General features: G+C 39.2%; 1 protein-coding gene across 7 annotated transcripts in view; it reads right to left on the reverse strand.

The window, feature by feature from the left end:
- Positions 1-23,586, reverse strand: part of SNAP91 (synaptosome associated protein 91) — a 157,059-nt gene that overhangs the window by 14,610 nt on the left and 118,863 nt on the right. For 3 of the 7 annotated variants that reach the window (XM_029224255.1, XM_029224254.1, XM_029224256.1), the window contains exons 17-26: positions 23,078-23,185; positions 22,172-22,435; positions 21,855-21,932; positions 21,623-21,694; positions 21,119-21,202; positions 19,757-19,840; positions 11,219-11,353; positions 9,519-9,668; positions 3,693-3,723; positions 2,469-2,580 (exon numbers count right to left, since the gene is read on the reverse strand). In XM_029224255.1, the coding sequence (XP_029080088.1) occupies positions 2,469-2,580; positions 3,693-3,723; positions 9,519-9,668; positions 11,219-11,353; positions 19,757-19,840; positions 21,119-21,202; positions 21,623-21,694; positions 21,855-21,932; positions 22,172-22,435; positions 23,078-23,185 (1,118 nt within the window). The remainder of the gene's footprint in view (positions 1-2,468; positions 2,581-3,692; positions 3,724-9,518; positions 9,669-11,218; positions 11,354-19,756; positions 19,841-21,118; positions 21,203-21,622; positions 21,695-21,854; positions 21,933-22,171; positions 22,436-23,077; positions 23,186-23,586) is intronic. The other 4 variants (XM_029224258.1, XM_029224260.1, XM_029224259.1 and 1 more) reach the window with 3 other exon arrangements.

Raw genomic sequence — 23,586 nt, forward strand, 5'->3', positions numbered from 1 at the left:
GTATTCTCATCGCCCTTTCCTCCATGACTGTTTTGAAACTAACCTGTTAAAAAAACATTAAACGGCTTTATCCTGCTGATAAGGGCAACACTACTAAGTATAAACTTCTTAGGACTGCAGATAAGGTCTCTTTAATTTTGCATAGAACAGAATAGAAAAATTAGTTTTTTTAATTTGGTGATGATAATATAAATTGTGAGCTTTCTGTCAATATTAACAGATTTATAAGATCCGTTCTAAAGAAGCTTTCTCTTTCTTTAGGGATGTTATTTACGTTTATTGAATCTCTCTCCCTCTACCCCCAGCAATGTTTTTGTATTTAAGAATAGAGTACAGCCGAGGGATGGACTGGGAGTTTGGGGTTAGCAGAATCAAACTATTATATAGAGAATGGATAAACAACAAGGTCTTACTGTACAGCACAGGGAACTATATTCACTATCCCATAATAAACCATAATGGAAAAGAATATGAAAAAATATATATACATATATGTGTATAACTGAAAAAATGTATATACATATATGTGTATAACTGAATCACTTTGCTGTACAGTAGAAATTAACACAACAGTGTAAATCAACTTTATGTCAATTAAAAAAAAAAAAAGAATGGAGTGCAGCTGCCTAGGCCCAGAGTGCTACCTGCTTGTGGTCTGATCATCTATGTGGGCCACCAGGTACCAGGCACATGCTTGGGGTCCCAGGATAATAATTATGCTCCCTTCCACCCTTAAAGAGCCCTAGTTTGGGGAATAAATTATATGGTTATCCTGGGCATAGCTCAGTTTAAGAGACTGGTAGCTTTCTACTAAGTATCCTTTATAAAAATTAAAATGGAACTCTATTTATAGCTAAATACAAAAATGGCCCTCTTAAGCACTGTTTTTAAATAATGAAAAGAAAGATTTGAAGAGGTAAATACCCATACATAATAGGCAATCTTCTCATTGTTATCTTTTAGAAGTCACTTCTTAAAATTAAGTTCTTTCAGACTTTGAACTCACCAAAGGCAGAGAATATCAGTCCTTGAATTTCCTGCTCTCTTACAAGCACCAGGGGGTGGAGTGGGGAGACCAGAGGAAGTGGGTTTTGAGAACCAAGTCTGAGCACAGAATGTATTTTCCTATAGAAACTACGGTATAAACTGTAGTTCAACTAATACTATTAGTACTGTTTAGTGGTAAATTTTGATTCAAAAGTCCTTTTTCAGATTGATTTGAGCTTATTTTTATTTATAAACTCGCTATGAAACTATGTGTAAAAACATTACTATTTATAAAATTGTTTAAAAGAAAATGTGTTCTTGTACACACTACTCTATTTAAAATGGATAACCAACAAGGACCTACTGTATAGCATAGGGAACTCTGCTCAATATTATGTAACAACTTAAGAAAAGAATTTGAAAAAGAATAGATGCATGTATATGTATAACTGAATCACTTTGCTGTACACCTGAAATTAACACAACACTGTTAATCAACTGTACTCCAATATAAAATAAAAAGTTAAAAAAAAAAGAAAATGTGTTCTAAATTCAAAAACTCAGATATTTAAAAAAATTTCTGGAACACATCATTTTTAATGGAGTCTATCTAAAATGTTTATATTCTAATTTATATTAATTCACCTCCATGTATGCTTGTTTGGCTGGGGTTGGCGGTTGATGGTTAGGAATTAATTCAGCAACAAGGAGAGGTTGGCATCAAGAAAACCTTAGAGATGGGTGAATTAGACAGGTGAAGGTGTAAGCAAAGGTGAAAAACTACGGGTGAGCTGGGGAAGCAGTAGCTAGCCTAGTTCTGCTAAATATGGGGCATATATAGAAAAATAGTAAATTTTGCTATCCTGGAAACGTACTTTTTGTGGTGGCAAATCACACTAAGTAATAATTAAGTCTTCATTTCCAGTGATATGGTCTTCCACAGAGTGAATGTTGGCATTAATATACTGATAGAAATTTAATATACAGAAATGAAACCTATTTAAATTTTATAGAAAAGATGGTGAAAGTCGTCTCAAATTGAAAACATGGTGAGAAGAATCCACAGGGTTTTAAAATGAAAGCTCACTCACACGATAGAAAACTGCCCAATCTTTCCGGTAAGAAAAAAAGTTTTCATTACTTCTTATGGCCATCAGGAAATTTGGGCAAGAAATGTGGTAAAACACAGATAGCGATCAATGATATTACATGTTTTGAAGAATCATTTCCATAATTGTACAAATAAAGGACTAATATCTGAAGAAGCATAAATACTATTTTGAAATCATTAAAATAAAAAGATAGGTCATAATATTTATTAAAGTCAATGAAATTTACATTTCGGTAAATATGGCATCTTGTTCCTAATGTGGGTGAAAAAGTACAATGTCAGTAGCAAAATTCAGCAACATGGACCCTGTTCTATACACTTGGAAACTGGCAAAGTGCCCACACTGCCCTGGCCTCTGGGGACTACATACCAAGGGTGCACTGGGTGGGACACCTGCTGACCAAGTGGCAGGGGCTACTTTTGGCTGCCAGTTAGCTCCCCCAGTCAACTTCTTCTCTCCAGCATTCCACTGAAGATCTCCCCTAAAATCAAGCATGCAAAACAAACAAAGAGACAAACACACAATCAGAAAAGAATGGTGTGTGGCTCCCTAAATACTTTTATCTGGGGTCAGAAGCAGTCTGTTTGGGTCAAGCGGTAATAAAGAGAACAGGTTAAAACAGATAGAGGAGTCTTACCATATCTCATCTAAGAGATCTTAAGAGCATTTGACAAAAAAATCAGTTAGAGGTTAGACCTCAGGGATAACAAGAATTTCTTGTCACTTCTAATGGAAAAATGTGCCACAAAATTCAACTGAAATTCATCACTGGTTATAAAAAATTCCAAATAAGTATATCATAAATATTGTATATCCTTTGTTGAATTGAAGATGAATCCATAATGGCACTTTCTGGATCTTACAGGGTTCAAAAGAAGGTTTCACATAACTATGTCATGACTACAACCTGCCTTCAAGTGATTGTAAGATTACATCTACTGTTAAATGCATCCCGATTTCAGAGACGTTGAAATATGCATCTAAAAAAAAGTGTACATTGGGGCTTCCCTGGTGGTGCAGTGGTTGAGAGTCTGCCTGCCGATGCAGGGGACACGGGTTCGTGCCCCGATCCAGGAAGATCCCACATGCTGCGGAGCGGCTGGGCCCGTGAGCCATGGCCGCTGAGCCTGCGCGTCCGGAGCCTGTGCTCAGCAGCGGGAGAGGCCACAACAGTGAGAGGCCCGTGTACCGCAAAAAAAATAAAAGTGTACATTGTTTGTCATTTTTACTACTCTTCCTTAAAACTGACCCCCATGAGACTTTTTTAAAAATCAATGTTAGCTAGTAATATTACAATGAATCTACAATTTAAAGATACTAAAGTATTCAAACCACAATTCCCAAATATTTCTAGATATACTTAGTGACAATATGGAGGCTGAAATAGATTATTCCTTCTCACTGCAGAGCCAGTAGTTTGGAGGTTCCAATAGAATAACAACAAAAACAAAAACTGGGAATGAATAAAAACCAATTTTGCAGTTACCTAGCCTGGGAATGAGTAATTACTCCAATGAGCGCAATGTTTGATAGTCTCAAATAAGTACAGATACACTTTTCATAAGAAAACCAGACAATTTCAAAAATACTTACTTTTTGGACGTGGGACCAGAAATTCCAAGATCTATAAATGGATAGAAGAAAAAAGAATTTAAACCTCTATACTCAGCTTAAATGATATGACATTTAAAAGATCAAAGAATCAGAGGTCTAGCAAAAGTCCATATTTTGCCTACAGATGACTGCATTTAGTTTTACAAAGGAGAAACCACGTTAGGAAACATATTCTCAAGTCTAACATTTTCTTTCACTTCACGTTATTCTTAAGGATCATATTTTAATGTCTACTGGTGTCCAGAAAAGAGTGAACATAGCAGGCTTGAGACTGCTATCTTAGGAAAGCCCGTGTGGCTGGGGACCTTGCTAATATCAATTGTCCTCTATACTGAGATAAAAGTTTTCCTAATGATAAGCGTGGATCACTGTATCTAAACTGCACAAACAAGGTGTATGCTGGAAATCTGCTTTCCTTCCACGAGACTGATATTTTGGTACATGCTAGGCAGAGTGCCTACAGGACCAGCATCCAATAAAAACCCTGGATGCTGAGTCTCTAAAGGGCTTTCCTGGGCAGGAACATCCTAGGGGTTGCTGCATGTTTGTGTGTTCTTCCCCTCAAGGGGAAGAGAGAGCATAAGGAAGTCCATGTGTGGACTCTTCTGGATGCTGCCTGTGTCTCTGCCCCTGATGATCCAGCTGTGTATCCTTACTATGCTGCTGTAATAAACCTTAGCTGTGAGTACAACTACGCGCTGACTCCCTTGAGTCCTTCTAGTGGATCTACAAATGTGTGGGTGGTCTTGGGGACTCCTGACCCAACGGGCTTAGTCATTCTGCTCTAAGCTCAATTCATTTATTATTTCAGCAAATATTTATTGAACCCTACATATGCTAGGCACTGCTCTAAGCAGTTGGGATAGGTTAGTTACAAAAACAAAGAGCCCAACCCCAGAGGAATTTGCATTCTGATGGGTGAGATGGATGATAAAACAATAAAATAATAAAAGAGTATACAGGCTGCTAGAAGATGATACGGCAAGCCTATGGAAAATGGAAAGCAGCAGGGTAAGGGGGAACTGGTGGGGTAGGCTCAGAGTGAGGGGCAGGCAGGATTAAATAGGGTGTTCAAGGAAGGCCTCATAGGCGTGAAGCTTACGCAAAGCTGAGCAGAGATCTGGGGAAGAGCTTTCTAGGCACCTCTGCCTAATGGTAACTCTATGTTTAACATTTCCAGAAACTGCCAAACTGCTTCCCATAGCAGCTGCCCAATGTTACATTCTCACCAGCAATGTTAGAGGGTTTTAATTTCTCCACATCCTTATCAAGACTGGTTATGATCTGCCTCTTTTATTATAGCCATCCTAATGGGTGTGAAGGGATAGTTCACTGTGGTTTTGATATGCATTTCACAGATGACTGATGTTGAGCCTCTTTTCACGTGTACATTGGCCACATGTATATATTCTTTGGAGAAATGTCTTTTTTAAATCATTTGACCATTTAAAAATTGGGTTGTCTTTTCATTATTGAGATATAAGAGTTCTTTACTTATTCTGGATATTACACTGTCTTGATGGTCTCCTGGGTGGCACAAAAGTTTTTAATTCTGATGCAGTCCTATTTACCTTTTATTTTCTACTGTTGCTTGTGCTTTTGCTGTCACATCTAGGAACATTATCTAATCCAAGGTCATCAATATTTACTCATGAATTTTCTGCTAAAAGTTTCATCATTTTCACTCCTACACTTAGTTCTAGATTCATTTGGAATTAATTACTTTGGGATAAATAAAAAGTCTAACTTCATCCTTTTACATGTGGATATCCACTTGTCCTAGCACTGTTTGTTGAAAAGGTGATTCTTTTCAACAAATTCTGTTCAACAAATTCTTTTCAACAAATCAAAAAGGTGAACTGTCCTGGCACCTTTGTTGAAAGTCAACTGACCACAGATGTGTAAGCTTATTTGTAGCCTGTCATTCTATTCCACTGATGTATATGCCTATTCCTATGCAGTACCACTCGTCTTAATTACTGTAGCTTTGTAGTTGAGTTTTGAAATCATGAAGTGTGAGTCTTTCAAAATGATTCTTCTTTATTCAAAATGTTTTGGCTTATTCTGGCTTCCTTACATTTCCATATAAATCTTAGGTTCAGCTTGTCAAACTTCTGTAAAAAAAAAAGCAAAGCTGCAATATTGATAAGGAGTATGAAGATAAAATTTTTTTCAGTTTTGGAATATGTTTTCATTAATAAAATATTTACTTACAGTGAAATTCGGTGGGACTTTTTTGCGGGGTGTTGTACATTTCTATAAATTTTGACAAATACATGGGTTCACGTAATCATCACTACAATCAGGATTCACAGCAATTTAATCACTCAAAAATATTCTCTCTTTGCAACCCAAACTTCCCCTTACTCCTAACCCTGGCAATCACTGATACATTCCCTATAGTTCTGCCTTAACAAAAGTAAACTGTATATGTTGTATGTGTTTTTGTTTTTTTGTTTTTTTGCTGTTCGTGGGCCTCTCACTGTTGTGGTCTCTCCCGCTGCGGAGCACAGGCTCCGGACGCGCAGGCCCAGCGGCCATGGCTCATGGGCCCAGCCACTCCACGGCATGTGGGATCTTCCCAGACCGGGGCACAAACCCGTGTCCCCTGCATCGGCAGGCGGACTCTCAACCACTGTGCCACCAGGGAAGCCCAAAAGTAAACTGTATAAGTGGAATTACCAGTATATAATTTTTTTGTGTCTGGCTTCTTTCACTTAGCATAATGTATTTGAGATTCATCTGTGCTCTTGTGTACATCAATAGTTCATTCCTTTTCATTTCTAAGTAGTATTCTAATGAAGAGGTTTACCACAGTTTGCTTATACATTTACCCAGTGAAAGACATTTCGGTTGTTTCTGGCATTTTAAAATAATACTCCTATAAAGATACATGGACAAGTTTTTGTGAGAACATATGTTTTCATTTCTCTAGGACAAGTACCTAGACATGTATTTACTGAGTCATATTAAGTATAGGTTTAACTATAAGAAACTGCTAAACTGATTTCCATGGCAACACTATGTTGTATTCCCACCAGCAAAGTGTGAGAATTCCAGAGGCTCCACACCCTTGGTATGTACAAAGTACTGTCAGCTCTTCTCTTCTTTTAAAAATTTTAGTCATTCTAATGGGTGTATAGTAAGATGAGACTTCTAAAAAGACTGATACAATTCACATATCATAAAATTCATACTGTTGAAGAGTAAAATTCAGTGCAAAATGTATGTTCACAAGGTGGTGAAATCATTAACACACTCTAATTTTAAAACATTTTCATCACCCCAAAGGAATCCCCATCCCCATTAGCAGTCACTCTGACCACTACTAATGTACATTCTGCTTCTAAAGATTCCCCTGCTTTGGACATTTCATATAAATGTAATCATATAATATGTGGCTTTTTGTATTTGGCTTCTTTCACCTAGCAAAATATTTTCAAGGTTCATCTTCTTTTTATGGCTGATTATTTTATGAATGTACCACATTTTGTTTATCTGTTCAACAGTTGATGGACTTTTGGGTTGTTCCCACTTGTTGGCTGTTATAAAAATTGCTTCTGTGAATATCTGTGTACAAGTCATGTGGACATATGTTTTCAATTCTCTTGGATGTATAGCTAGGACTGAAATTGCTGTGCCACATGGAAACTATGTTTAACTTTTGGAGAACTGTAAACCTGTTCTCCAAAGAGGCTGCATCATTTTACATCCCTACCAGCACCGTGTGAATTCTAATTTCTCTACATCCTAGCCAATATTTGTTATTATCTTTTTGATGATAGCCTTCCTAGTGAGTGTGAAGTGGCCTGTCATTGTGGTTTTTGACTTGCATTTCTCTGATGGCTAATGACATTCAACATCTTTTCACATACTTATTGGCCACCTGTGCTTTTATTTTTGGAGAAGTATCTATTCAAATCCTTTTCTGATTTTTAAATTAAGTTGTTTTACTTTTTATTATTGAATTGTAAGAGTTCTTTATATATTATGGATGTAAGTCCCTTATGAGATATATGGGAATATTTTCTCCCATTCTGTGGGTTGTTTTTCCACTTTCTGGATGGTATCAATTTGTAACACAAAAGTTTTTAATTTTGATGAATTTTTATTAATTTATTTTTTCTTTGATTGCTTGTATTTTCACTATTATATCTAAGAAGCCACTGCCTCATTTAAGGTCATAAAGACTTGTACTTAGTTTTTTTCCTAGGAGTTTTACAGATTTATCTTACATTTAGATCTTTGATTCATTTTGAATTGATTTTTGTGGATGGTATAAGGAAGAGGCCGAACTTCATTCGTTTGCATGTGGCTATCCAGTTATCCAAGCATATTTTTTGAAAAGATTGTCCTTTCCCACTTTGAATGGTCCTGGAATCCTTGAAAAAATTGTTTGACAATGTATGTGAGGTTTATTTCTGAGATCTTTATTCATTCTATTGGTCTATCTTTCTATCCTTAAGCCAATACCATTTGTCCTGATGACTGTAGCTTTGTAGAAGTTTTGATATTGCAAAATATGACTACTTCGAATTTATGCTTCTTTATCCAGATTGTCTGGCTATTTCTCAAGTGGGTCTGCTTGCTCCAGTTGAGATAATTTTAAAGGTGGTTGCCACCTGAGGGATGTGTGCTAGTGGCACTTTCAGCCCTGGAGGTATAAAGTCTTTATTTCTGAAGGAAGATCTAGACAGTACATTATAATATTCAGTAAAAGCAGTTACTACTGCAGACTATCCATCAGCAAGATAAAATTTTAAAGTAGGAAGAAATATTCAAATAACCTCTCCGTGGTTGTTATCAAAGCATTTTCATGAATGTCCAGACCAAGGACGATGAATGGGAAAAAAAGTATGTCCACAGGATAATGCATAGGAAAAAAGGTCTGTCTCAGGGATCTGCTAAATTTTTGATATAGCTTTGAGTAAAATGAAAGGTATCTGTGATGGTAAACCCATTCACCTTAATAAAAAAATTAAATTCAGAGTTGTTTTAAAAAAGGCAATCTTTATAATAGCTGCCCTCATCTCCTAGGACCCTCTCCTTCACTTAGCCAGCTCTAGCCACTAGCCTCGTTGGTACTCCTTGAATATTTCAGGCAATCTTCTGCCCCAGTGCTTTTGCACTGGCTCTCTCTTTTGCCTGCAAATATTCTCCTTCAGATATCCATATGGTTCATTCCTTTACCTTCAAATCTTTGCTCAAATTTTACCTTCTCAGTGAGGCCTACTCTAACTCCCACTCTGTAGGACTCACAATCCCTCTTAGCATGTTCTGTTTTTGTCCTCCATGGCACTAGAAAATTCATTTATTTGAAAATATTTAATGTTTGTCTCTGCCCTTCTAAGCATCTTATGAATAGAAATTTATACCTGTTTTGTTCATGATTTATCTCTAGAGCCTAGAAGACTGCCTGGTGCTCAATAAATATTTGTTCAATGAGTAACTGAAATGAACTTGGATACTCAATTGGTAAATATACTGCATTTAAGCTACTCTATGTTATTTCCAAGAGAAATAAAAAATTAAGTACCTCTTAAACATAATACACTTGGTTTCATACTTGTACATGCTCTCTAATTACACCTTCTGTAATTTAGATTAAAAGTGTCCTGGGTATTGCTTGGGAGACAACGGCAGAGTGACTGTGTATCTTCCAAGGAACTGTACTGGGTAAAGCACTAAGAATTTCTGTCTGATCCTTGACACACTCGCCTGTAAGTGAATCCAGAAACAATACATACGAACAGATAGAGAAAAAAATTCACGTACGATTCTGTTAAAAAAAACTATATTACTCACTGCCTACTAAGCTGGCAAGAGATGAGTCAAGATCACTCCCAAGAGCTTTGCTTGCTGCCATTGCAGAACTGGGAGGTACCACTGAGATGGGCGCAGGCTGCCCGGCTGGTGCCATGGTTGGCATCAGAAGATCACCTAGACCATCAAACACTGGAAATCAAATAGACCGGGTTCAGAATAACTGCAAAAAAACCCATATGCAAAATTAAAGGGACACTGCCTTTTGAAAAACTATGGGAACAAGTGAATGTATTTACAATCTTATAAAAGAAGGCATTTCATTCACACTTTTAACGACTATAACACCAAAAAAGAACATCTCTGCATATGTCTACTCATAAAGTATGGGAATACTAATGAACGTGAAGATGGAAAAGAAAATCTGTATAATGTACAGGAAAGAGCATAGACTTTGGAATCAGAATTGGGCTCAAATTCAGCTGCATGCCTCACTAACGTGCGACTCTGAGAAAGTGACTGAGCTTTAGTTTTCTCATTTGAAAGTGGGGAGAATACCACTACTACACGGATTTGCTGTGAAAACTAAAATAGATAATATATGTCACGCCTTTATTATAATGCTTGCTTTATATAGGTACTCAGTGTGTAGTATTTACAATGCCTACTTTTATAACAATTCTTAAACGAGAAAGGAAGGCCGAATCTCCTAGTTTCTATGAAATCAGTGCTGGAATAAAACCTGATCTAATGGTCAGTACCTAGTAATAAGTATCTGAAAAACAGTTGACCATATTGTAGAAGTAAGAATTTTGATTTTCTTCTCTCATTACAGTATTCACTTTTGGTTCTAACTTTAAGGGCATAGCTACAGTAAACACTATTTTAAACATCAGGAATCATGCCATTATGGATGGTTCCTGATCAGCATATAACAAATGATCACTTGTTTAGTTCCTGGAATACAGAAAGACCATTCAAAATGAAGGCTCATAGGATGTGCACAAAAGTTATTGCTGATAACTATGTCAAGGTTTTATGGTTGTTAACTTTTTATCAAAAAACTATGCACATTTACCATACACACCACTCTACAATAATTCTAAGTTGAAAAAACGATAGCATTCAACTAGGCACTGGCAATGGAAGCAACCAAATTGTCAAGCAGGGGATATATTTAGGGTGTTTCTGAAACACATTTGATTGCCAAAAACTCACCAATTGAAAATTTGTAGTAAGGACCCAGCATGGGAAGAGTAGAATGGAAGAGAATACAAACAAAATGACAGCAGGATGAAAGGTTAAAGGCAGGCACAGAATACTATTCGTGTCAACTTCATAAAACCAAGGGCCAGGCAAGTTTCAGAGGGTGTAAGCAACAGCAGTGGGAGTGTCCACACGTTAACATACTGCACAAAGATTTAGCACAAAGTATTTGTTTTCCCTTAACCTTCTCCAAACCATGTGCATGTAAGCTCATGCAAACAGATGGGTGTGCATGTTAAGTTAGATTTCTGCTAAAAGTTAAAAACAAACACAGAAAGGGATTGCGGGTTACTCTTAAAGCTACCAAAATGTACAGAAAATATTTACTTTAAATTATAGAATGAGAGATTTATTGAACAGTTTTAAAACAAGGTCATCACTCAATATTTGCTTATAAATTTCCTGATATCACGCTAGCCTTAGGTGGTGTACTTTATAATCAGAATAAAAAGCATGTTTGAAAATCACTGCCTCACCTGACGGATCAAAGGAGCTGCTGCTAGAAGTTGAAGGTGTGGTTCCAAAAGCTGCCTCAAAATTGGGCTGTAGCAGGTTATTCTGAGCAGGAGTTACTGGTGATGGAGAAGGGGCCATGAAAGAACCCCCAAATCCTGGGAAAAAAATAATTCCAGAAAAATATAAGCAGAAACAACTAAAGATAAGTAAAGGCCATTAAAACAGAGTCAGAAAAAGTCACAGTAGACCAAAAAGGAATTGAATGCATATGGATGAGAAGGCACTGAAACCCAGGAAGTTAGTTTTTAAAAAGTTTTTCAAGTACCTTGAAACCTGTCATGTATTAATGAGTGATTTAATTTAACTGGAAATAAGAGAGCACACAAGACTGTATACCCTTGTTAAAAGAAACTGCAGCAATCTAATCTACTGTTATCATGGAGTACATAAAGCTAAGAAGGTCTCACCAGGGTTAAACTTCAGATAATTATTTTCATCGTATTTAAATTTTGCCTCTTCAGATCACAATACCAGGTAGCTAGAAAATGCTTAGTTGTACACACTGGCTCAGTATAATAATAAAAGGCAAATCAGAAAAGTATGCATGTACTCTGCCATCAAATCCTCCTTAATATATTTCATGTATGTTCCAGTCCCACTGCTGCTACCGACAAGTTTAGGCTCACCCAACACAACCCGAAGGGGCTTTCTGCTTCTAACCCGTACCTCCTCCAATCTAGCCTCTACAGTGCAGCCAGAGTGATCTTTCTGAGTGGAAAATGTCTCTAAAATCCTTCACTGGCTCCCCTTAACTTTCAGATTCATAAAATGCAGGTTCCTCTGCATGGCAAACAAGCTCATCTGTCTCTGGGCCCTTCCCCATCCCTGCAAACTCAGTTGCAGCCATAATGCACCGTAGTGAGTCAAATGCCAACTCTGGGAGGGCTTCCTTACCTTATATTGCCTGCTGCTGCTACCAGCCATAACGCGCCCTGCCCCTCCCACCGCCGGTACACGTGGGTTATGTGCTCTGCCTCTGTGTCCTCAGCACCTGGTACATCTCTCCACCCCAGCCTAGGAATGGCTTTTTGGTGTCAGGAACTGTTTCCTCTTGTTTTCACCTTTTCCACTAATATTCAACAAAATGCCTAAAACACTGAATTACACTTATTGAATGAAGGGCAACTTTTGAATTTAAAAGGTGAGGAAAAATCAAAGCCTACTGTAAAGTAACCAAACCTCAAATTAAATATTTCTCTTTTGAAGTCTGGAAGTAAATTACTGCTCTCAATCAAGAGACAGAAGCAGAGCTCACTCTGTTTCGCTTCCGTACAAAATTATGCAGCCTGTGAAGAAAGTGATTTCTTAATAAGACATTAGATGATGTTCTATTATCAAAAATGTATTACTACCAGAAGTCTTTTTTACACTCAGTTTGGCTATATATATATATACACACACACACATACATATATATGTATATATACACACACATATACTATACATGTATATATATACACACATATACATTCCTTTCTCATCTAGCTATATCTTTTCTTCACAAACTGCTTGCCAAAAAACATAAAGAATGCTTACCAAAATCCTTCCGCTTACAATTCATAATAATCAATTATCATTTTGAAAATGACCTCCACTGACGTTCTCCAGTTACTATTTTCTAACCAGAAAGTCATGTTGTCCCTGGCAACTGACAGTGACATGGGTTTAGTCTTTCCATGCCTAAGTTTTTCATATGTTTATGAAAAATTGTGATTTGGAAAACTGTTACCTATTAGAAGTTGGTCTTTTAAAATCCATGGGGACTACTTTAAGTGGTTTTAGCGCTGTTTGAGTGACTTAGGGATCATGTAACCTTCCTAAGTGAAGACAAGACATTCCCCAGATCTTTAAGAACTAATATTATGAAGCAAAGATGGGTTAGATGTAATTATTTTTGAAGATATGACTGCTTCGGTTTTAGGGATATTGGTGGCTGTGTTAATGCTGACTTTTTGGAGACATCCCACACAATCTGGAATACGGCTGCAGGAAATCTAGGCAATTGTTCTAGGGTGTGGTTCTCTCTGTTACAGGTGAACGTGCAAGCAACTGTACTTGACTCTCCGTTTCTTAAAACTTGTTCAAGAAGAGACTATTCTAGAATCACAGCACGTTAGTGTTGGAAAGGGCCTTAGGATCATCTGATTCAATCCTATTTTTCCAGTTAGAAAAGATGCAAAGAGAAGTGAACACACCTACCCACAATTCAGAAATAGAAAAATACGTGCATTTACCCAGGGCTCATCTGCTTAGGGCTGTTCAGTTTCATAAGGTAAGCAGATCATTCCCATAGGTGAATAAATAACACTACTCAATGGAAAACAATTACTGCTTTCTCTAAGAAAGTGATGGTAAAGCCAAAACTGGCACGAGGCTCACCAAGCGCCAGGCACTGTTCTGAGCATTTTTTTTAGGGTGAACCATCTGAATCACATAAACTGCCAATATTTGACTATTTTGATCCTACAAAACAGCAATTTTATATTGTTCAACCTAAAACATATATTAGCTCATTTAAGCCTCACAACAACCCTAGGAAGTTTCACAGATGAGGAAACTGAGGCCAGAGAGGTTAAATAATTTGCCCAAGGTCACAGGATGGCAAGTGCAGAGCCAGGATTCCACAAAGGAATCTTCCAGAGCCTTGGTTCTTCACCACAATACTACTTGGCGTCTTTCCGACAGCCAGGAGTAACGCCAGAGTTGTCCCCTTCTGATACATTTATGAACTTGACAGAGATCTAGAAAGATGACTTTCCCCCATTATACTCAGTTCTTATGAAGCAGGGGCCCTTACAAACCTAGACTAATTAAAAAGCTAAGTGATATAGAATAACCAATGGATTATGTTAAAGAAGAAAAATCTGTTGCTATACTCTTTAATGAAGAGCTAAGCAGGCAAATTATAGACATTAATTAAGGAGTTTGGGGAACTCCTCCAGTTAGTGAAGAGTGTCAGAGCCCTGGAATAGAGGTAAGTAATAAGAGAATCCTAACCACGACTCTTCCTTTCTCTATGCTTCTGAATGATATTAAGAAAGGTGCTTTGTGGAACTGAAAATAAAGTAATAATCACTAGGCTTCCGGATGTCCTGCAGACACGTTTGAACTGTTCTACAACTGAATCACCAGCTACAGGCACCCTGCCTGCTATCACAGATGATCAGTCTTATGAGTGTATCTTTCCACAGGGGAACGGCCTACACACTTAATGAAGTTCTGTTAACGCAGACATGTCAAAACTGACAGTCATTGCCTACATATCACCTGGCTTGAAGGAGCGCAATGTTAAAACCATCGGGTAGATAACCACACTCCCACACATACTCCCCCACACTCACACGTGCTCTATTATGTTAAAGACACTGTCATTTCCCTTATTCTCAGTGGTAAAGTCAGTTATTAAATTCCATTTACTAAGATCAATCTGAGAGAGTCGATATTTCTAGGAATAATACCCTGAGAACCTTTTGTCTGACAATTTTCTGTTTTTGACCCCCAGAGAGGATGAAAGAATTGGTCCTCTATAGACCTTCCCATTTAGTGGAAATGGTTAGTTATTATTTCCACATGGCTATATTTTAAATCAGTTCAAGGACTTCTGTGGCTCTGCTAAAAAAAAAAAAGCCAGCTGTGTCACGTGGTTAACAGAGAATGCAAAACTATGAAGGACCTGCAGGGCAGGCCCCTATTCTTCCCTACCTTTGGAATCAAAGACAGGAAGAGGTACAGTCCTATGCTAGTACAGATTATGGCACAGTTGCCCCAGAATGGTCTATTATGGAAGAACATGGTTTTCCCGTTTAATGTCAACCTCAGAAGTCAACCTCATATCCTTCAACGTACCTAACCTCCCTTAATAATCCATTTCCCACTGTCATCCAGGAATCTGTCTCTAGCTTTCAAACATCTGTATTTTCAGCTGGTACATCATGAGAGGAATTTGACAGCTTTACTCTTCACTGTGTGAAATAATATTTCCTTCTATTTGTTATAAACTTAACTCTCAAGGGTCCAGCCAGACTCTGTCTGAGATACGGGTAATACCTGCATCCCACCAGTAATCTCGATGACTTGGAGAGACTTATTCTGTTAGTCTGTTCTCCTTGGCCACAGCAGTTGCCTTTTCTAGAATTTTCTCTAGTGTCACCACACTGGGCGCACCAAACAGAACTTGAAATTTTTACTCAAGGAGTAGAAGGTAACTAAGATGATACTTTATCCATAGTTCAATTGTGGAATTGGTACTATCTGACAGTTCTAGAAGTAAATTAAATGAAGAAGAATAACAAGTTTTTCTGGGAGATAAGCCCATTTTTAAGAGATTATCCACTTAGCCTTTATTTTCTAGTTTTAAATTACAAACCAAGTTTTGATAAAGCTTTCTCCCCAATTTTGAGATGATTCTTAATTTTTGGTTTAAAATCTCTAAAAATCATTTTTAAAATTTACACTACATCTACACTACATCTTTATTGCATTTCCCTTGTTATTTACATGCATATTTATGCCCTCAAAAAAATCTAACCTCAGTCAAGCATAAGGTGAGATCTCTTCCCAGTCAAGCAACGGACATTACATTATGGACAGTCTAAACCTCCCATTACTGTGTCTGTGTATTATTTTTCTTTTTTACTCTTTCACAATCGTCTTATTACTGAAAGCCAATAATACAAGATTCTAGAGACTCACATAATACAACCTTCTCTCTCTCTCTTTTTTTCTTAATTCAAATTCCTACTTTGAACCTGATGGCAGTTGTGGACTTTTTTTTTTTTTTTTTTGCGGTACGCGGGCCTCTCACTGTTGTGGCCTCTCCCGTTGCGGAGCACAGGCTCCGGACGCGCAGGCTCAGCGGCCCTGGCTCACGGGCCCAGCCGCTCTGCGGCATGTGGGATCTTCCCGGACCAGGGCACGAACCCGTGTCCCCTGCATCGGCAGGCGGACTCTCAACCACTGCACCACCAGGGAAGCCCAGTTGTGGACTTCTTTGTTATCCGTGATTAGGCTCATTTATCTTTTAAAATAATGTTCCTCTTTATTTCGATAGCCTGTGGACTTATCTGATCTGTCTCCACAGACACACACACAGACATAACCCAAGTGCTAAGCTTCACTGCAAATTACCATAATACAGGGCCCCGAATGTTTGTCCTATCACTGATATTCATCAAATAAATATGTCTAGGCAATGTGAAAGCTCAGAATAGGCACTGTCAGCTAGATTACCTATACAAATATGACTGTGATTTTATACTGTATATATTTGCAGGGTTTGTGTTTATTCACTTTTTGGCTAGGAAAGTTGCTTCTGGTTCATAAGAGAGAATTACATTAATGGTCCATGATATTCTTCACTGAAAACATGGCTTCTTGCTATTTTGTTACTTGAGCAAGCGTGAAAAATGTTTTTCTATAAGCAAAACAGAAGTATGAAAAACCAGCCCGAATAATTAAGACCTGGAGAAGTTAGAAGTAATTTAAAATTTCCTATATCAGGATATTAGGTGAAAATTTCTTACATCAGGATATTGGCCCATGCCAAGTAAATCAGACACACAAATGTACAAACTCAATTTCAAGAAATATTTGGAAAGCAAACTAGACATTAAAACCCATTTATACCTATTTATATTAAAAAGTTAATTAATTTAAATAGGAAAAAAATAGAGGAAAACATGTACACAAAAATACCTTTCCCATCACTGAAATAATCACAAGAAGATACGGTGGAAAAGGGGGGAAGGGCACAGTCAACAACACCTATGTAGGGCTTCCCTGGTGGTGCAGTGGTTGAGAATCCGCCTGCCAATGCAGGGGACACGGGTTAGATCCCTGGTCCGGGAGGATCCCATGTGCTGCGGAGCAGCTGGGCCCATGCGCCACGACTGGTGAGCCTGTGTTCTGGACCCCAGGAGCCACAACTGCTGAGCCTGCGGGCTGCAACCGCTGAAGCCCGCGTGCCTGGAACCCGTGCTCCACAATGAGAGAGGCCACCGCAATGAGAAGCCCGCATGCCGCAACGAAGAGTGGCCCCCCCTCCCCGCAAGTAGAGAAAGCCCGTGCGCAGCAACGAAGACCCAACACAGCCATAAATAAATAAATAAAATAAATTAATTAAAAAAAAAACACCACCACCTATGTAAATGACACTGTCACTTTCAGCACTGATTTCTGCTCTTTTCTACCACATTTTTACTAAGATTTCCGGATGGACAACACAGTTGAGTAATCTGAGCTTGCTTCTAGTGAAGGGACCTGACTTGCATTTTCTGTGCACTTCCCCCGTGGGACCCATCCATGTACCAAGCTGAGCGGTGGAGGCTCAGCTACCTGCTCTTAGACTCAGCAGTAGGTGACAGAACCCTTCCTGCTTGTTACAGGTGTATTTGAGATCCATCTCATCTCCCAGGATCAAATCTCTCAGCTCTGTCACTGACGTCTGACTTGGCACTGGAAGGGAACAGTGGCTTTCACCACTGGCCTCTCTGCTCCTGTTTCTAGTGTACCTGGCTCTTTTGGAAACACAGTATCTCAGGTTCTAGCCCTGGAAGCACAGAGAGCCCAAACAAACTGGGGACACTGGAGAAGACGACATGGCTTTGCAGTGCTGGATGTGGTCAGTGGTGGCTGACCACTCTGCCAGGCTTCTGTCTGGCAGGCTTCAAACCCCTTGCTGGGGTCTGTGGCAGGATGGGGGCTACCCAGAGAGAAAGAAAGACTTCTTAGAATTTTGCAAAAAGCCAGAACGTTTGATTTCATGTGCTACCTGAAGCTTAATTATAACTTCAGAGCAAAAGGTTTATAATTAGCAACCTCATGTAAAAATTGACAAGGTCATTTCCCCCAAATATGCTATTTCTGTGGCCCGTTAAAATCCTTTTGCTGAACCTTGAAAACATGGATTAAGTTTACTGGTTTAGTAAGAGCTTCAAAGTTACTGTGACCAATTTGAAGCTGTTATGAAGACTACCTAGGTCAGGAGAAAAGCCAGGCAAGGTAGTACTGTTTTCCCCAAGTAACCAGCTGTGGTCTGTGTTAAGTGCACTGCCTCTTATACTTGTAGCTTCCAAAGTCCACAGTGACATCACAGTGGAACCCTGGCTCTTCACCCTTCAGGAAAATATCGGTTGGCAGTTACTGGTTTGAAGTGGATTCAGAAAACAAGAGTGTCACATTTAACCAGGGTAGTCTGGAGAGAATGGGAAAGATGCAAAAGAAATGCTATTGCCCCTGGGAAAGACTGTTAAACAACCTGTCTGAATGACTGATAGAAGGAAAGGGTAACAGCTGGGCTGTGATGACACCTCCAGACTCTGGACCTTGTGTCAAACTTCCTACAACTTGGAAAGCTGATGAGGGTCCTTTAACGAGGTCCCTAGTCATCACTAATCCAAGAAAGAATGTTCCTTAGCCTGCTGTTCCTGGTGTCAGGATTGTTCATTACACTAAAAAAATGAGAACTAGTCTCTCACCCTATCAAGGGCTACCTGGGTAGCAGGGAATTGAAGCTGAGAGACTCCAGACATTGGTGACTTCCTTGTGCTGATGTGAGCCACACTCTCATCAGCCCCTTGCCAGCCTTGTGACAAAATGCATCCCTTGTGATGACAGGAGAGGGACATCAAAGCTGCATCTGAGTGTCTGTGGCCTCGGCGATGCCACTGCCGTACCTCCTGTTACGTACCCTTCTAAGTCAAGTCAGAGCAAGGTAAACCAGCAACGTCTGCTGAGACACTGTTGACTGAGAACTTGAACCTGAAACTTACTACTGTGGTCTGACAACTGGCAAATGCTTTGCTTGTAACAATAATAATGTCTAGGTCTAGCTATCATTAAGCACACTTTGATTTGGTCCCAAGAAAAACTATTAGTTGGCTTTTACTATCTTTGAGTTGCTGAAATGTTTCCCGTTATTCTATCTATCCCATCCTGGCAATGAGCAATAATCGTAGGCACCTTGTGCCAATCTACTTCACACTATGGCCCTGTTGAACTGGGATCACTCCAGGGGTTTTCAGAGAGAATAATCAGTTATTTTACAGTAACATATAGGTAGCAGCGGCTTCAACCCAAGGGTGGAATTCTGTAACAGTTTCTCATGTTACAGAACCAACTGTCAAATATCACGGTACTTTTCCCCACAAATTCCTTAAAAAAAAAAGGTGGGCATGGGCAATACAAGATAAAAATTGCTACATAAGCACATTACCTCCTTAATAAACAAAAAAGGAATGTGTTAACTGAAAGTAACGCATATTAAGAGCACCCAAGGAGCCACAGGGGTGGCTTGTGTACAGCTGTGATTTTAAGGCCAATTTCATCAAATCCTGGGAAATAATCAACCTTCTATTACACAATGTCTTGCTTTTCAATTTCATGTCTCAAAAGGGAAAGAAAACATGCACCTTGAAATTTATATAATATCTGTTACTTATAAAAATACACCCAAACTTAACTTTAACAAAACACCATTTTATGTAAATGTAATTAATTACCAGCTAGTAGGTCTGCCGATGCTGACGAGCTAGAAGCAGCCTGAGATGCAGGTTGGGGTTCAGAAGCACTACTTCCAAATGCATCTACCCATTATCCATTATGCAGCAAAAAAGTAAAAGAGTGTAAACCGTAAGTACAGCAAGTAAGGGAAGTGATTTCCCGAGAAATGCACAGACATGACACTCTGTGAGGTAAGCTTGTCTCCTGTGGATGTGTTAAATGACTTAGTGGACTGAATTGCGCTCTGACCAGTTTATTCTCTCAAAAGATGAGTTCTAGGCTATTTAAGAATTAACATCTCTGTAAGAGTAGGAGAATTCTTTTTCTTTTTTCTTTTTTTTAAGACTAAAACTCTGGGACTAAATTCTGTAAATTCTAATTCCTATCCAAACAGGATCAAAGTTTTTAAAATTTTTGCCCAAAGGTAAAATGAAAGAACCTTCCCACTTAGAACTCTATTAAATAAAATTTAACAAACTTAATTTAAACAGCAGCAGCCCTACTTGTACCTATATATTAAATTTCAGTGTTTATTTGCACAAGTTTTGAGCCCCTGAATGTCACAGACTGTGACATCTTTGTACGCCATGATGTGTCAATGTACTATAGGTACTCACTGTGGGTTTAATTTGCTAAGGATGGTATTTTACCCCACAGCATACACATTTATAGACGTTCATGAAGAAATCACTTCAAACCTGGACTTTTCCCTATAAATTTACTGTTAATAGAAGACTTCGAATGTATCATCCAAATGAGTAGTTCAAGAGTTAATTCAGTACATCTGCCTGTCTTCTGATAACACACAGGAAAAGGAAAATGCATGTAAATCAGTGAAACCTCTTCCAGTTCTCTGGGAGGATTTAGAAACATTAAACGCAACATAAATAAACCCTATAGAATAATGTATGACATCTAGAGCTTATGCTTTCAGTTCCGACTGGCTTATGTCTTTTCAATTCTGAATTATCTATGTTTATATTGCTTTTAAGAGCTTAGAAATGTTGATTTAGCCAACAGATCAGGATCACTAAGGAAGAGCAGTAGAAGGAAATTCCAATCAGCTGATTCTACGTTAGGATGAACAAAAAGTTAAAAACACAAAGACTTCAAATGAAAAGACTGCAAATGAAAAATGATCTGGTTTTGTTAGGACATGCACTAAAAAATATGATGAACTGACGCGCATGTAGATGATGATGACAAATGGAAAAGATGTGAACGTAAGTTTACATTTAAAAGACGGAAATAAATTCACATAGTCGAAAGAAAAAAGACCAAGTATCATGAAACAGAAGATCTAAAAGCTATCCTGAGGGAATAAAAGATTCTGTGAGTGTTGAAGGAGGAGAGATACGCACCCCCGAAAAGGTCTATCACACCTGAAGAATCCACCTTTGCTGGCGAGGCAGTGGTTGCAGGAGATGGTGCTACAAATGTATCCACTGTAGCAAAGCACAGAACAGGACAAAGTGCATGTCACCCAAAGGAAAATGAAACCATAAGCCTCGACAAACGGCTTCTTGAGATTTCATGTTGAATAGACCGAAGACTGTAGACAATCTTAACAGTTAAGGAAAAGCCAACAGATTTTAAAATACATACTTTCCAGAAGAAAATAAAACTTTTGACTCCTGAGGTCAGAGGTTTTAGTGTGAAAAAGAGGTTTTCTCTTTTCAATCGGCAGTAGATTTGAAATATTTACCCTCATCAGTTGGAGATGGACACAAAATGAGACTTTTATTGTAAAGTGAGTTTTGAGTGTAAAAGAACTCAAGACGAACCCGCGTGTTTTCGCATCTGCCTCTCCACATATGATGCCCACAAGACATCTCGGAAGGCTTCCCCTTGGCAAAAGCACTCACCGGATAGGAGGTCAGCAGTGAGAGAACTCTCAGGCACGGGAGAGGCCCCTTGTGGTGGAGAGGAGAAAGCATCTTCCAAAAGTGAAACAAACCAAAACCAAGCAGAGGTAAGTAGAGAGCTGAAATCAAAGTCACAAGTCTAACAAGTGCATTATCACAGGTGAGGACAAAGGGCTTAGTCATGAAAACATCTAGGCAAAGTAGTGTAAAGAAAGGCGGGAGTTGGCTTTACCTGTCGCAAACAGGTCTATGCTAGGAGCAGCATCTGGCTTAGGCGCGGGGGCGACATCGGGAGCAGACTCAAATAAATCTAAGACCAAGAACACACATGCCTTTACTCAACTGGACAAACCCGCCTGAAACAGCATCACTTTCCAGTTGTGCATGAGCACTCTGGAGGGTTCTGAAACGAGCTGCAAATGGTTGCTGGAGAACCATTTAACGACACAGTCACCATGCAGACAGAGGTGCGGATGCAGTACATCACAAAGACCAGAATTCAATCCACCAGGTGGAAAGAGTTCAACGACAATGACAAAAAAAAATTACCACCAAAGATATCTAGAGCAGGAGGAGCGGTGGTGGTGGCGGCAGAGGTGGTGGCGGTGGTGGCAGCGGCAGCTGTGGTGGCAGCGGTAGTGGCAGCGGCGGCAGCTGCGACGGCGGGAGCAGGAGAAGGAGCGGTGGCGGGAACCGGAGGGGCTGTGCTAGCTGTAGGGGTAACTACAGGAACACTGGTCTCAGGTGGCTTCATTGCAAAGAGGTCCAGCTCGGGTGCAGCCTCTGCACTACCTTCAGATGGGGCAAAGGGGTCTTGGGGAAAGGAAAGTGGAGACACATACGGCATCAGTAAGGAAACAGACAACAGAGAGGCGTCAAAACTATAGGTACGAGACACCTGGCACAGATATTCACATGCGAGCTAGGCATTAGGCGGCCTGCTTTGAGCTACTACCCTATTAGCAGGGGTCAGTCATTAGGATGTTTTTCTAAAGAGAAAAGAAAATGTAGTAGGCACCACGAAGTTCAGAAACGGAAACACTTCAGAGTATTGTCAGATTAGCCTACAGTCTAGGATCAGAGATGGTTATTCAAATCCTTACTTTAATCTGGTCAATTTGGTAGCTTGGAAAATTCATGAAAACATGCCAACGTATTGGAACTCAGTGTTACAAAAGAGTACAATACAGCATTACAGGGAAACAAACAAAAAAACATTAAGAGAGCATACTTGCACTGACAAAAATTGTCAATCTTGAGAAATTGTCAATTTTGATAAGGATGCCCTTCGTTTTCTTAATGTTTTCAAGTGCCCGCATTCTTTATTCCGTTACGATGAGTGATACTTTATGCTCAGAAGAAAGCAAAATTAGAAACACATAGAGCCAAGTCTAGCTACGGGAGTTTCACATCAGGACAGAACGACAACAGACGGGCTCAGGACTGGAAACCCACCGTTTCCTGAACACGCATCAAGCGCCGCGGCTACAGGGGTCGGGGGTGCTGGCGCAGCGGCCCCTTCGGATGCTGCAGGGGCCTCCCCGGGAGAAGCTGCAAAGGCATCTTGGGTGCAGGTTTTAAAACAACAGAAATGAAAGGGATAAAAAGAGAAGAAAAGTGTAGTAAAAGAACCAAGTTAAATTGCAAAGAAGGCTCCCTTATACAACATGAATTGCTTGAAACGCATTTTTATGGCCCATGCACTGTTGGCGGTCACAAGACAATGACTCTTGGCACCCCTTCATGTTGGTTACATGCAAGTGGTACAGCCTTGATCCTGCTGAGGCCTGTGAGGATCCAAAAGGTAACAAGATTCTCATTGTATAAGGGCTCTGAGAAGCATGTTTTATGTATCATTAGGAAGGAATGGATGTGAAAAATAAAACACAAAAATAACTTTATTATGCAATTTAAGACATCGATCTTTCATGTCCAGGTAATATTTATATACTATGTTACTATGA

The sequence above is a fragment of the Monodon monoceros genome, unplaced genomic scaffold (assembly GCF_005190385.1).
Source record: "Monodon monoceros isolate NGI ecotype Baffin Bay Population unplaced genomic scaffold, NGI_Narwhal_1 Super_Scaffold_15, whole genome shotgun sequence".
NCBI classification, from domain to species: Eukaryota; Metazoa; Chordata; class Mammalia; order Artiodactyla; family Monodontidae; genus Monodon; species Monodon monoceros.